General features: G+C 38.9%; 1 protein-coding gene across 1 annotated transcript; it reads right to left on the bottom strand.

Annotated features, from left to right (window-relative positions):
- Nucleotides 1–49: 49 nt before the first annotated feature.
- On the bottom strand, nucleotides 50–14,395 carry sh3bp1 (SH3-domain binding protein 1). The gene is given in 19 exon segments (XM_042397782.1): nucleotides 50–825; nucleotides 827–927; nucleotides 2,442–2,809; nucleotides 2,937–3,108; nucleotides 4,313–4,410; nucleotides 4,865–4,978; nucleotides 6,308–6,388; nucleotides 6,473–6,554; nucleotides 6,907–7,018; nucleotides 8,156–8,292; nucleotides 8,399–8,489; nucleotides 8,598–8,666; nucleotides 8,759–8,846; nucleotides 8,967–9,043; nucleotides 9,492–9,603; nucleotides 10,020–10,096; nucleotides 10,185–10,289; nucleotides 10,625–10,667; nucleotides 13,902–14,395. Coding segments are annotated over 19 exon segments (2,154 nt in total). The 5' UTR covers nucleotides 13,952–14,395; the 3' UTR covers nucleotides 50–648.
- Nucleotides 14,396–16,207: the final 1,812 nt, after the last annotated feature.

A 16,207-nucleotide genomic window follows, 5' to 3' on the forward strand; every position in this document is an offset into this window, starting at 1 on the left:
TGTTTAACATTTATGGTCAGTTTAAAGTGATATTCCCACCCAAATCCTGAAAGGTGTTTGTAAAAAGTGAATTATTTTTGATTCCTTTTGGAATTTGTTGTATCTGACATGAATTCAAGATCATCACAGCTCTGGTGGAGTATCAGTTAACAATTGAAAAGTCCCCAACAGAAACCCAAATGCAGTCTCAAGTTTCATTAAATAATTTTCTTATCCTTTATTAGCTGACATGGATACTATTCTTTATTACATTTATAGAAAATTATACCCTAAAAACACTTTAAAACAGCAACTGTAGCAATTTGTTTTGGATGTCTGATTATTTTTTAAACCAGGAACACTCACTTTCCTGCATGTACTTTGCATTCTGGGAAATGTGGCACAGCGGCAATTGAAAAATAAATAAATTATACTGATTACAGAAAGGTGAGTGGACCAAAAAAATGTAAATTAAGCTGCAACTCTTCACCTCAAAATACATCCTGGAAGGTATTGCACAACACATAATGGCAATAGTGAAAAATGCAAATGTATAAAAGGGAAGATTTTTTCACGAATCGCAAGTGTTTCAACTGTGCTAGACAGCCAATATACCTTTTTGAAGATGTACAACAACAAAAAGTCACAGTCACACATACATAACGTTTCTCACTGTGCTATAGAAGGAACCTCTTTTGCCTGTGATGGAGGAGGAAGTGGTGGAGGGCAGTTTGGGGCTTTGAGTCCAGGCTTTTTCGGCGGAGGCTTCTTGGGGATGGCCGGGTGAGCTCGGGGTGCAGGCGTCGGCTGGGTCTTAGTGTCTGCTGGCGCAGCCGAAATGGGGGGGTGGCGGCGGGGCCTGGGGTTTAGAAGGCGCTGGGGCTCTCGGTTTGGAGAAGAGAACTGTGGCCTGCTCATTATCTTTGTTCACGTTGAAAGATCTCTTTGCTTTAAGAAGAGAAATGGAAGACAGTAGCACTATTAAAAAGCCATCTATATACAATATACTGCAAGAAAGTCATGTACATTGCATGAAGTTCAGTGTAACAGAGAGACATTGTTGTATAACTGACATTACGAGTCAGTTTGCTGACTCTATGACTCCTCTCTACTTGCACTACTGTCACACTACACACTAGCTTTGACCATTATCTGATAATTGTCACATGTGGCTACAGTGGTTGCTGCTTTTGCAAAAGTTACATAACCTCTCTGTAAACTGAATTTTAAAGAGAAATGTGAAGCAACGGGCAACTGTTACCACATATGCTGCCTATTTGACATAAAACTTAAAATAACAAAGCATAAATTCAATTAACCAAAAATAAAAAATTGTAATGTACAATTCATAATCAATTTGTTCATCAGAAACAGTGACATTTGGTACCAGTTTATCCACAGTCTTTTGTCAGAGAATATATTGTGATAAATATAATTAATACAGTCCAATGTGATATGTATATCTAAAGATATTTGATATCCACAGTGAATCTCAGAACTTATATTTACTGCCTCTAACAAGAAAGTTGCAATGTCATTTTAGTATGAAATATGGTGGATCAGCCGATCTGATTTTGTCAGTCCGGATGTGGCATTTCCAGTTTTAGACGGTTATCAGTGTTTAGACTATTTGTAGCTGCATTCAAGTGCAAGGAAGGTCTGACATTAGTCTGACTAGAGGCTGTCAAACAATTGTATATTTATATTCTATGTTGTTAGAAAAATAATCTGAAAGATTAACTAATATCAAATTATGAGAAATGTTTTTTACTGGCAGAGATTTTGTGCTTTATTGACTTTAAAATATGTCAATGGGTTGTGATGGTGAAATGAGTGAGAAACTACTGCTTAATAAGTTAACTTAAAGTAGAAATGGGCAGACAAACATCAGGATGAGAAGACTCACTATGAGGGAAAGTATTTCAGCCTCTGTCCGACAGCGAGGCAGTTATAACAATGTGAGAGATGACGCACGACCCAAGAGGTTGATATTTTGGTCAGTGGCGTGAGACTTCCTGTTTCCTGTGTACTTCCTGGTTCTTACAGCAAAAGCGGTAGATTTATTTTCTCTCTGTAGGTTTGCACTAACAAGCCCTCACTTTAACTTTGTGAAAGGAAAGGGGTAGAAGTAAAGAATCTGCACAGGACATTACACAATAGAAAGAGACGTATAAATAATGAGGCGGGTCTGTTCCCTCGGCCCAGTAACAACAATGAATGAAGGGGCTGCTGCTTCTGTCGGAAAATAGGTTTTGGGTTGCTTAAGTGGCGCTGAGTAAGTCAACAAACTACAGCTTGTTTTGCATTTCCTGCTGTGGTTATTAAGTGTTTGGTCTTGTAACAGCGTTGTTCACACGTGGGCCAGTCGGCTAAAATGTTCCAGATTTCAGTAAAGTATTCATAAATCGATATCTTTGGATGCACCTGTAGATTTTCATTGGGCTCAGAGGATTTTGACTTACGTTTATACGGTGTGGAGAGCTTCACAAAGGCTCTCGGAGAATCTGGAGGTGCTTCCAATATTGGCTCCAGCTGGCCCTGATCTGAGCACTGCCTCTGGGTGGGAGTCCAGGTCTGACCTGGGCTTGACACTGATCCTGTAGCTGTGGGAGGTGGGGGTGGGTTTTGGTTTGCTGTTGAGCTGCAGGCAGTGAAAGCGTTAGGGGCCAGAAAGGAGATGGGATCGATGGAGGATGAACTGCTGGGTGTTGTGTTTTGTTGGGCCGGGGTCGTCGACTCAGCTGTAGGGCTGGCCCATGTGGAGGTGCCACTGCGACTCACAGAGCCGGATTTCATCAAGAAGAAGCCGCCACTGTCCTGAGAGGCTGTGCTGATTGGGAATAAATAGAAGTTTTTTGTAAAACTACAGCAACGGAGAGGAACGTTGAGCTAAAAACTTTGAGATTCAATGTATTGCACGGCTACACTTTGTGAATCCTTTCCTTACAGAGCAGTACCTGTTTGTCTTGGAGAGAAGGACATGATGGGAGGAGCAGGAGGAGGCAGTGGAGGAAGAGGAGGACACTGTTCTGTTCAGTTTCTCTTTTTGTGACATCAGACACTGGGTAACAGGGGCAGACAGGGTCACATCTTGGACCTCGGGAAGCTCTGGGATCTCAAAGGATACAGCTGACCAAAACAAAACAAAGTCAGTCATGACATCTACATCAGTTTGACCGCATTAGATTTAAAGAAAAATTACAGTTTATTATAACTTTGTTCTTATTTTTGTAGTTTTGGTAATCATTCCCATTAGTTATACTAACATTGCACTCATCAAGTTAATTGCTGAGATCTTTGAAAACAGTGACATTGCAAAAAAAATGTCCAATGGGGCAGGAAATATGAGCGGTCAACAATCAGACAGACAATAAACAAACAGACTTTCTGTTGTAAACATTCATCACATTTGCAGACCAACTTCCTGGTTAAACTTTGACCTGGTGTCCTTGCAGTAATTGTTTGTGTTTCCTGTGCAATATATGTTTACTGGGTGTGCTGACTTTCACTTTTACCTTGAGATAAAATTCCATAGTGGGTGCTGATGCTCATTTTCACTTTTTTTCTGCACATTCACATAACGTTTCACCACATAAAAATGAGGCAACATGTACAACACCATCACCAAAATCATATCAAAAACCCTGTTAAATATGGAGTTATGTCACAGCTAAAGGCATAACAGCTGTCATTTGCCTGTTGTCATAGTAACGCAACACAGTTTTTTCAGTTTTCCAGATGCACTACAGTTAGAAATAGTCATCTAAAAGAATTAAATCCTACAAAAAGTGGCCCCAGACTATCAGGAGACCTGAAGGCACCAGGTACACTGTGTGGTGTGTCTGGTAATTTGATTAATCTGAAATTTGTTTTGTAATACTGTCTGCACCACAAAAATAACATAAACAGAAATGTCAGGGGCCTTGAGGTTGCACCTGCATTAGTACATGATCTTGAGGCCCTCCCTTGAAATGGGGCCCTGAGTTAAAATCAAATTTTTAAACCTATGTTATTTCAGATTACCTTGAGTTTACATGGTGCATAATCTTAATATATTTGTGCATAATCAAGTTACCACAAACTAATTAGTAGTTACCAACTGATACATACACAATGCCTGAGTAGGAGAAATGGGGGGTTGGACTGTGTTGTAGCAATGCTGCTGCGTTCTCAGAGCTCAGCATTTTTATTTTGGGGAGACTTATGTCATAACAATAGAAATTACGAAATGCCCAAACAACAAAACCAAAATCCACGATGCAATAAACCAGAATTATCCTTAAAAGACTGAAAGCTAATGTCAAATTAAGAAGGTTCGTCTGTGATCGTATACCTTCAGGAAAGAGGCTGGAGCTGTACTGAATAAGAGGCTCAATGACCGTCACCACCTGGACTGAAGAAGCTGACGCCATGTCAAACAGAGCAACTTCCCTAAAGAGGCAGAGAGTGGGAGAAGAAACACAAGTGAGACACATAAGGGCTCAGACCGCAGAATATGTTGACATTATTTCTATACTTCATGGTTTGAGAAAGCCAGTGCATGTGTCACAAGTTACTTTTTATAGGCCAATTCAACCATGATGTCACAATAAGTAAAAACTAACGTTGCTAATAGCGGTTTATTTAGCTAGAAAAATACTCGGACTCAAAAAACTCCCCATTGAGGTTTAACCACTGAGAGTATTTATGTCACCAAAGCTGCTACTGTTGCACTTAACGCGCCAAAAAAGTATTAGCTTTTAGCTTCATGTGACTACCAGTGCTGGTTCATGAAAGAATGCAGAGACATACAGCTAATGACAGAGAAAGAGCAGGCAGGACATGAGTGAATGAAGTGTGGTGATATGCAGGGTAAAGACAGAAATGCAAGCTGATCAGTACGCACCCTTCAGCTTGTGGCCAAAGCAAGTTGGGCCCCAAGACGATGGCAATGTTACTGGGGGTCATCTTGTTTATAGCCTGCTGCTCCGACAACAGAGACAAGAACTGGATCAGGTACCTGACAGGGAGGAAGAGGAAGAAACTAATTAAACAGAGGAATACACAGCTGGATGAAAAATGATTTGAGGATGCTCTAACAGTGTCACAATAAACACTTATGCTGTCCTATGGACAATATGACATATTGATGCTGTTAGGTGAAACTCAGACACCCAAATGTTTTAACTCCTTTCAAAACTCTTTGGAAAAACAAAGTAAAACTAAGAAATTAGTCGATGGGGGTGAAATTAGTCGAGGGGGGTGAAATTAGTTTTGCATGCAAATTATATTTGCATGCATGGGGCGACTGTTGCTCAGGAGGTAGAGCGGGTGCCCACTAATCAGAGGGTCGGTGGCTCGATCCCTGGCTCCCCCCATCAGCATGTTGAGGTGTCCTTGGGCAAAGATACTGAACCCCAAATGGCTCCTGATGGCTGCATCATGTGTGTCAGAATGAGTGAATGAGCATTAGAAACATTTGTAAAGTGCTATTTCAATCCTGATGAGCAGGTTGGCACCTTGCATATCAACCTCTGCCATCAGTGTGTGAATGTGTATGTCTGAATGGGTGATTGTTAGCATGTGTTATAAAGTGCTTTGAGTGATCGGTAGACTAGAAGAGCACTATATAAATGCAGTCCATTTACCATTTACTAATTTAAAAAAAAAATGTAATTAAAATTAAAAAAAATATCATAAAAATGTTGACCTCATGGTGTCAGTGGAATAAAAGTCAGGGGATCCTCAAAGTGATTACAATTTATCGTGCAGGAAACAGTAATGTCTGTACCAAATTTCATGACAATCCATCCAATAGTAGTCAAGATATTGCACTAAAAACCACCAATGTCCCCATCTGGAGCAAAAATTCTTATGATACATCATTCGGAGTCCATGACTGTTTGTACTAAATTTTGCTCCAATAGTAGATGTGGACATGTTTCACTGGATAAGTGAAAACTTTGACCTGCTGGTGGCGCTAGAGAAAAAGTCAGGGGATCACCACAGTCAGTAGGATTCATCCTCTGGGCACCATGAATGTCTGTACAAAGTTTCATGGCAATCCATCAAATAGATATTTTAGTCTGGAGCAAAGTGGTGGACTAACTAAAGCCACGCTGTTAGCATGAATAAAAATTCATTCTGATCAAGAGAAATATGAGACTGTTCTTCTTTGTTGATGAAACGTTGACACTTCTGAGATACGTTTTCACCCAACAGAAGTGAATTTGTGACCACCAGAGACAGTAAAACACCAGAAACACAAGAGCCATTTGATCTTGTTTAGTTGATAACCAAAGCATATAGAGGATACTGTAAAAAACAATGTGCACCAGTAAGGTCACACCTGAGGTTGTTGTAATTTTCAAGCGGCAGTTTCTTCAGCAGTACTCTGAACTGCTCCATCTTCTCTGTCAAGTCTTTCTCCCTGTGAAGAAAAACATCAAACTCAAGTTAATGTCTTGAAACCACTGTGTAAAATATGTAAGAGTGGTGTAGATATTATACGCACCCTGCTGCTTTAAACCAGTCATTGTAGAGTTCAAAGGTCATAAGAGGTTCAGGGAGTTCTCTCAGGTAACACTTCAAAGCTCCTGTCACATAAATACCCATCATTACAGTTAGTTTAAACAATCAGATATAAAAAGGTGAACATTCAAGGATACTGTCATGTGAATAAACGTGTGCGGTTTTCTCTCACTGGTGGAGAGAAACTAGTGATTCATGAAAGTTTTTATATATATAGTATTTTAACAGTCAGTGCACAGGATATGATGCATTCTGCATTACTGGAAGATGCAATGAGGCCATGTTTAGAGTAAACAGAAACAGAAGAGGAACTGGATACAGCGAAAGTCACGATGGCTGAACAGACGGGGGAAGAGTGCCCACGACATAAATTCAGACTCCACTACTTAAAGGAAAAAGTAGTGGACACATCTTTACCGGCCACAGCGTGAGGGTCCATGCTGAACTCGCTGTGGTCAACCATCTCTTGATCCAGACAAGTCTTTAGCCTCTTCACCACCGAGGCTGCCGCCGCCAGCCGAAACAGACCCTGAGGGACAAGGAGGGAGAGGAGGAGGAAGGAAACGGAGGAAAAGAGTGATTAAGTTGGAGAGCTGGTGATGGTTGTGGACTGCAGTCAAGTTCAACCAACTCTAAGAACAGGTTTGGTGGAATTTGAGTCCAAGGAGAAACCAGACCACAGACAAGCTAAACAAAAAAGTAATAAATAATCTACAGAAGGTTTGGTGCACAGTAAAAAAAAAAAAAAAAACAGATTAGTAATTGTGACTCTTCTACTCCACTGATTATATAACAAATGAGCTGAGACAAATCTGTTGAGGAATTTAAAGTGTTTTGCAAATGTAATCTTCTATGGACTCTTTGCATTGTCCTCCTGTATTTCACAGCTACCTACAGTACATTGCAAGGCTGCTTTATTTGTAATGAACCTTTCAACAAGGCAAATTCAAATAGCCTGTATACAGTAAGACATAAAAAATCATTAAGACAATAATAAGAAATCACAAAGTGATATTAAAAGACGACATATGATAGGATTTAAAAAGAATAAAATAAACATTTAAGATCAACTATAAAAATGTCTACAATCATATAAGATAAAAATAAGCTAAAATGTAATAAAACAGAATAAACAGAGGAATAGAAAGTTAGAGTACAGTGAGAAATAAATCTCAAATTTAACTTGCACTGGAAAAGAGAAAAGTGTAAGAAATGAGAGTTGGAGCAGATCTCAGGTTTCCTGGAAGTTGAAATTTTCTGTGTTTAGTCTTAGACCTGTGAGGTCCACAGTCCCTAGAAGCCAGATTAGTTATTTTTTTCACATAATAACCACAGTACTTTATCTTTCGAATTTAAATGATAATGTTTATGTTTATGTATCTACATGGGAAACTGCTCTGTCCTTTACCTTTCAACATGTATTTATCTGTATAAGTTTGCGGACCAGAAACATGCTGGTTTCTATTGGGAAATCTCTTTGCAGTGCCAGGAGGAAATTAAATCATACATCAATAAAATGACACTTTTTTTAAGGGGGAAAAAGTCAGCATCAAAATAAACATTAGAACGAAACACATGAACGCGGCCTGCAGACTGGACTCATGTAAAACATAAATGGATGCTGAGGTGGTGCACACTGCATTAAGATTATCACTGTCAGTCCTACCTCCTCTCTCATGCCTGTTCTCAGCAGCATGTGAATACACTCCTGGATGGGTGTAGCAATTTCTCTGTTGCTTTGAGACAGATGGGAGAGCAGAGGCTCCCCATAGACCTTCTGGTTAGAGAGGCATAGTGGTGGCCCTGTGGAATCAGATAAGCACACAACAGAGGAAATAAGAAGTTCATGGGAAATACTGCAATAATGCCACAACAGAGAAATACACAAACTGACGCAAACTAAGTTCACCTTTTTGACTATGATTCTCTTTGAGCTCGCTGATGTTTTTGTCAAGGAACTGTTGTGAAGTTTTGTGGTACTCTGCTTGGAGCTCGAGAAGCTACGGTTGAGGGAACAAGAGAATTACATCTGTTGTTCACACAAGATTCAGTTTGTCTGAATTAATGAAGAAGAAAAAAAAAATCAGGCCATCGCAAATTCAACTCACACGGATGAAGTAGTTAGCGTAATCATCTTCTTTAGTTGCAAAGTGATACAAATCTGCTGAATACTGGTCCTGGAAAGACAAGAAAAGGCAGAGAGGTCAAGATCAAGACTGATTCCACAGAGATGGAAGAGGTTCAGTGTTGAAAGAGTGAACACTGGTACCTTGATGCTCTCCAGCTTCCTCCAAGCCTCCTCCACTTCTTCCCTGAGACCATCCTGCTTTGCCTGGGGACCAGTGCTGGCCTGGCTCCTGACACACACACACACACACACACACACACACACACACAGTTGTAATAAGTATAATTGGCTACTTGTTGCATGGAGAAATTGTACCACTCGTAGCCCCGACTGAGGCCATGTAACTGACTTGATTTTTGCGTTGTTCCAGTCTGTAGTGAGCTTTGCAAACTGCTTCTTGTTCTTGAGGATCTCTGGTAAATCATCCTTAAAGGAAAATTATAAATATGGTAAGAAAATTGTGGAAAAACTATATTTGAATGGATTAACATCAGTGCATTTAATGAGATGTTGATCACAGACAGAAATGATCAAAAACACATCTTGTGCATCTCTTACACAGGGTGTACAAATAACATAAATTGCTGACAATACAATGCATGTACTGGTATGTACTGTGATGTGAACTAAAAGATAAATTTTTTTTTTCCTTTACATTTTTAGGCACTCCACTCACAGCCATATCTCTCATCTATAAAACCAACCTATATTTAACATTTCTCTATTTACACCTCCCCCTTCAAATTATATGTTCTGGTGTGTCATTTTTGAAACATTGCAGCTGTGGTATATATGCACAGGCTGGTTCAGAGATCAGAAGTATTATAGTAGTTTCTGTTTGACAACACACAAGTACACATTTTCACATTTTCACCTCGCTGAGCTTGTTGAGCGGCTCCAGGACTTCCTTCTCTACTTTCATCTCAAACTCTGCCAGCATCGTGGCCAACATCTTCTCCATGAAACAGCACATCTCCAACACCCTCCTGCCACACACAGACACACACAGCTCACGGCCAAATCTTGTCTCCAAAATGTTATTTTAGGGATTGTGTTTTTGAGTTTATTTATTATATATGATGGAAGAACTGAAAACTATGAGAACATAGGAAGAAAAACTATTAAACATACGCAGAGGAGGATCCAGCACACTATGGAGAGCTTGAAACTATAACTTGATATTTTTGCTAAGTCTGTTTGAGCCTCGAAATATAAAAGAGATGTAGGGTTTTAGTCACAAGCTTTAGACATTGTGGGAGATCCTCTTCCTTTTTCATCCAGAACTGAAAACATGAAAACTGACATACTAAAGTCATGAGGTAATCACATGGCTGTTAGTCAGCTGTTCAGGTCAAGAGCACGGAGGGATGGAAGATTAACTGTTGAGGATCAAACCTGTCACCTGATAGAGGACTCTGCATCGAAGTCTTTGAGGCTTTCTGCCATGCTGATAGACAGCAGCATCAGAGGGAGCTTTTTCTGCAGAGACACAAGCAGATGTTACACCTTTCAATCACCGATCGAAAACTTTTCTGACGTGTTCACATGGATGAAAAAGTCTTAATACCATTCGTTTTTCAGCCTCCAGCCCCGTCTGACTCTGCATGCAGCACTGCAGCTTCTTATGCAGCACTTGAGCCGCCTTCTTGGCCGGTTCCACCCGCTGCTCCACCTTCATTCAGTCAGAGAGACACATACAGTGAAGCTTAGAGCTGAAACAATGTGATCTGTTAACCAGCAGCATGATACTCTGCTATGTTTGTTAATGAGAGAGTTAATGACCAACCACAGTCAATCTCTTTTCACATTTAAATCTTTTAGCAGAAATGTGTTCCTTGATGTCATCAGGATCAAAAATGTAGTGTTATCAATTTTATATATCAAGGAATGATGTGAGACTGACAACGAAGTTATAGCAGGTGTATCCTTCGCTGCTCATGGCACAATAAAGTTAAAATAGAAAAGTATGAACTCTAGGGATGAAACAAAATTTTCTCTTTTTCTCACCATAACGAGGTCCTCATGTAGAAGTTCAGTGGCATCTTGTGACCTGCAGGTGTGTATGTTATGTTGGTTAGTGAATATACAAATAACTCTGATGTCAAAAGTGGTGCTGGTTTCTGATTAATCTTTTCTTATTAACTAACATATGTTAAGCAAAAATACTAAAACATTTACTGATTTCAGGTTTTCATTTGCTGTCACTGAGTTGTATTATTGTAAACTGAATAAAACATAAATAAATCTTTGGACAGTTGACCCAGATAAGACAAGAAATTTGAAGATTTGACTATGGAAAATTATGATGGTCATTTATAAAAATTTTGGCATTTTATAGACCAAATGACAAAGTGGTTCATCAAAAAAAGATCAGAATAATACGATTAATTGATTAAAAATGAAAATTGTTTATTGCAACCCTAGACAGAAGTGTACAGTACATGTTAGAGTGTCTTTTAAATGGGCAGAGAAGTGACGTTTGACTTGAAATTTGTGTCAAATATCATTAAAGTCTCTCACAGAGAGTGAAAAGAACATATGTGATCATATTTCAAATCTATTTACAGTAAAATGGAATTAAAAGTGAAAACAAGAAAACTACCAGGGATTACTGAGGTTGTACTTAGCCATGGCAGGTTTTAACCACATGCCAATGGCAGCATGCTAACACTCACAAATGTAACCACAAATGTCAGAGAATTGAGTACAGGTTGGATCACCAAAGTCAGAGGGATTCATTCTCTTAGAACCATGAATGTCTGAGCAAAATTTCATGGCAATACATCCAATAGTTTTTGAGGTTTTTCAGCCTGGACCGACAGACCGACATTGTCGTAGAGCCAACCTGCTAGCATGTTAGCAAAGTACAAAGGTTGCCACTGCACATGGTAACTTTTAAAAAATACCAAATATTTTCACACCAAGTATAAATTGTTCTTATGTTATATGTTGAATACAAAAAGAAGTCAACTATTGTGCAGCATGCATGTGCTGGTGGGACAGATTTTACAAGGATAAGTTGTTTGCTAAGAAGCATTACAATCATGTCCTACTTTGGAGATGATGAAGATAATGATAACAGATGATAATCAAGTATAAACAGTTAAAATTTATTTTCCGGTCTGCATATACAAATCCATTTTTATACATACATTCATGCATGAAAAAAGAGACAGATAACTAAATAGAGCAGCTCAAAACAGCACAATAACCCAGTTTAAAGTTTTGTTTTTCTGCAGTCCAGAAAAAAAGGTGCAGGCTGAAACCACAGCTTATAATGCCGACCCTTTAAACCTTGAAAGGTAACTAATCAACAAAACTACTGCAGAAGCCTTGTAGTTTAAAATCCAAGTGCACCTCATCTGCACTCATCCCTCAGTATAACTGCTAGCTGACATGTCAGGACATTTTTAGGCCTGACTGACATGCAACAAATAGCCAACAGCCTAAACCTGGAGCACAGGCGGCTGTGGTTTAGTTCAGAGGAGGGATGGGCTTCTCAACTTCTCTGCAGCTTTTTGAACATCTTCAAGCTTGTGTCACACCAGGAGGAAGCCCAACCCAGTTCAAAAGGCGGTCAGATAAGCTTCAGAACCTCTGAGGTGTAGTATCATGTTTCCCACAGTGAACCTAACATATGAAAACACAAGAGGAGAAATCCCCAGTGTGTTTGAACCACAAGCCAGTTCCCTTTTTTTAACTCTCTGATTCTCCTTTTAACTTTTACCTTTGGGACAGAAAAAAGCCTTATTATCATTATTATTATTATTATTGTTATTATCATCATTCCCCAAAGAGTAAAATTACATCAGAACATTTGAGCAGATGTGCTGCATGCTTTATTTAGAAAGTAAAAGTGTGTGTGTTTGTGGCTGTGTGTATGTCAGATCATTAGTCAGTGCTGGCATAATTAAGGTTGTGAAGATTATGTATCAATCAGAATCTGTATTGTTACACTTAATGGTTTAAATTGAAAGAGATATAACAATGAAACTGTCCTCTATCCATATAAACTGTACATACTGTACATGTAAATACTTTGTGCGTGTGTGTGCGTGTAAATGTATGTTTATCTGAAATCAAAGGTCACCCAGGCAGTGTCTGTACAAACTAAGAACTGGGTTAAGTGCTGTTGTGGTAGTTTGGAGTCCATGTTGCTCTGCTGCAGATGCATGCTGTGTTGGTTTATTATTAAACCCGAATGCGTCAGAGGTAGAGGCAGCATGGCCTGCAAACACACACTCCTTTCGCCCTGCTGCATGCATATTTGTACCAAGAAAACCAGAGAGGGTGTAGGCGTGTCACTTGGTCTCAGTCAGAGATATCAGTCAGAGATACTCGATTTTTTTAGCTCATGAATGCTTAAAACAAAGTTAGACTTGCTTGTGAGGTAATAAGCAGCAAAAGCAAACATTTTTTCTCTTATTTAAGGTTTTTTGATTATCAGGAGACATAAAAACAAAAGTCAAACAAATGTCAAAGTGTTGTTCAATCTTAGAGATTATGCCACAACACCACACAAAATACCACCCTCCCGTCACTACCATTGCCCTCAGTGTTGCTGATAGCACATCCTGGAGACAGTTTGTCCATTCAAGTGTTCTGAGCCTCAGTGGCCAACACGTCTCTGGCTGTCACATGTAGAGGAGCCTGAGGTTTCCCTCAAAACCCAAAAAGTATATTTCTCTTTAAAGAGGAACCAGAGACTGAAGCATGCCAGCTTTACACACCTTTCGACACCGTATTTGCAACAGTGAAAACAAGAACATGAAATCAATCGTTTCCTCATAGCAGAATATCAAAGTGAAATGTCAGCCTCTTTAGTTCAGCAGGTAATCATGCACAGGAGCTCCCGTAGGATTTAAATTCCTGTAAATATTTTGGGATTTAAGAGAAATAAAATGAGCCTTGAAAGTTTTTATAAGTGAAATAATCCAGCCCGAGATCAACAGAATCAGTAGCAGCTTAAAGAGAGACAAACAAAGGGCGTGAGACTGTGGCGGTAAAAGCTCTAAGTGCACTGATCTGAGCAAGGGCGTGGGTTTTGTTTTTTCTTACAAATTCAACTTTTCATTCATAAAAGGAAGATTGCGTAAATTCTTTCAAAATGTGCACAGTGTAACTTTAAAACCACCGTGACTACTGAGAAATTAAAATGTTTTGACCAACATCCTATCCACAAAAACCAGATTTGAAAGCCATTGAATTCAGTGTAGATTTCAGTGTTAGAGCCTTGATGTGTATGGGACAGTTTCTACAGATATCAGAGGAGATAAGTACTCACTTTACAGCATAGCCAAACTGCTTCAGGATGCTCAGAGACTGTCGGAGCATGCTGGCTGTGAAGACCTTCTCTCTTTCAACCTAAAGTTTTCCTGCTCCGAAAAAAAACCGTCCACACAGGGTCCAGCTGTGTCACTTCATCAGGTAAAGAAGGTACAGACCGGTTGCCTCTGCCTCTGTGTGTCTGTGCGTCCCTTTGTGTGTTGCTGTCTGCGTGTTTTGGTCGTCGGTTTTCGTTCTTGTTTCAGAAGCGTGTCTCTTAGGTCACATTTAACACAAGTCAGCGAATGAGGAAGTTGAACAGATGAAGCGTTAGGGGGAAGAGAGAGATTTTTTTTCTCAGTTCTGTCACTCAATGATTTAATAGTCACCCTGTGAAGGCACTAACCTAAACCACATATATTCAGAGAGAGTGAAAATGCCAAACGACATGGTGTTAACTCATATTTTTCAAAGCATTAAAGCAGAATATTTGGGTTTTTTTTCTGTTTTTCAGACAGAAAGTACTATTTCCTCCAACTTCATGAGCAGATAACTCTCTACACAATACTTCTGGATAGTAATAATACGATATTTGCATACTGACAGCTCATTAAAGGCCTGAATTTGTACAATACTGTGCTGCAGATCTGCTTGTTGTTGATGCTTATACTCTTTTAAGATATCCTTCTGGCAGGTCTGTTGGTTAATCTGTACTTCTGTAAATGCTAACATGTGCTATAGAGTTAAAAGGATGTGAAAAGTCCAAAAGAGGAAACTATCCATGCTGCTGTAACTCTTATGTAGTTTATCTGTCACACTATTTTTCTTTTAGTCGGTTTAAAAACATATTTTTATTTTAATGGGGCTGATCTCAAGCCTCTGTTGTTTTTTATTGTAGGCCTTTTCAACATAGTTCTTCACATCATTACTGTTTCCTTTATTTTTACCCTGCAAATGGTTTTCTCTTTCCACTTGGGGGCAGCAAAAACAAGCTGTAAACACAACCCTGAAATATTATCACCTTTTAAGTTGATATGCTAAACGTATTAGCACACAGTTGCTAATTTACACATCCAGCAGTAGGAAACAACATTAACATTAATTCACTCCTGGAGTTGTGTCTCTTCTCACCTGTTGCAGTAACTTCTGTTAACTTGGGTGTATTTTGGACTTTTTGTGTTTATTTCACACATTTAATTCTTTCTTTTCTGATAATTTTTTTAAATATTTGAATTAGTCTATTTAGTTTAGTTAGATTATTTAGTTATTGTATATAATTTAGCCTTTAATTGCATGGGTTTCTCTATCTATCTATCTATCTATCTATCTATCTATCTATCTATCTATCTATCTATCTATCTATCTATCTATCTATCTATCACAGCTGCCTGGTGGAGCTGAAAACTCCACTATGAGAGCTGTGAAAGTCAACCAGAATAGTAAAGTTGCAGATCTGGAAAACAAAACAATTAGCTGAAAGTCACTAAAGCTCCATAGAGCTTTATAGCATCTACTGCAGAGCTTGGTAATAATTCTCTGTGGGTTCATCACTATGAGTGACCCCTTTAACATACAAGTAGCCATATAAACACTGCCCAAATGTATCCAGTTATTATGCCCAAAGAACACCTGCCAGTTGTCTATAAAATCATGTCACCTCCCAAAACTTTGAGATTATTTATTGTTCTATGCTGCAATGCACTACTGATGTTACTGTTATAATAATAATAATAATAATAATAATAATAATAATAATAATAATAATAATAATAATAATAATAATAATAATAATAATAATAATAATGTGTAGTCATGGCTCCTCAGATGAAGCTGGTAAACATTATCTGAACTGGGGTGAAGAGAGATAATAATGTGTGTAGGTCGAAGTTCTATTTGTCCATATTAGCATTTATTTCATACTGACTTAGATTTTTTAGTAGTAAACACTTGTCTACGTGTTCATTTTTGCAAAAACCCCTGTTAAACTTTCTAGAGTTTATGTGTGTATAATACAATTAAACATCCAGTATGTGATGGGAGGAGCTCACTTGTGACATTCCTGCAATCACTCTGCCCTGCAACATTTTAATGAAGACTACCAGTCAAGGTCCTGTAGATTTATAAGGACAAGTTTTGGGTTGGTAAATTATCATCTGCTTCTCTTAATATCTGATCTCCTGTGTAAACTCTCATGTTGGATTGAGGTGAACTTTCAAATCAATGCATTGCTGAACATCCGTCTTCAGATCTTAGCAGTGCATGAGCTGCACAGACGGAGGTGTTAACTCTGGTGCTTGGTGGTCAGATGCTGCAGTCTAGTGATAG

The sequence above is a fragment of the Thunnus maccoyii genome, chromosome 20 (genome assembly GCF_910596095.1).
Source record: "Thunnus maccoyii chromosome 20, fThuMac1.1, whole genome shotgun sequence".
NCBI classification, from domain to species: domain Eukaryota; kingdom Metazoa; phylum Chordata; class Actinopteri; order Scombriformes; family Scombridae; genus Thunnus; species Thunnus maccoyii.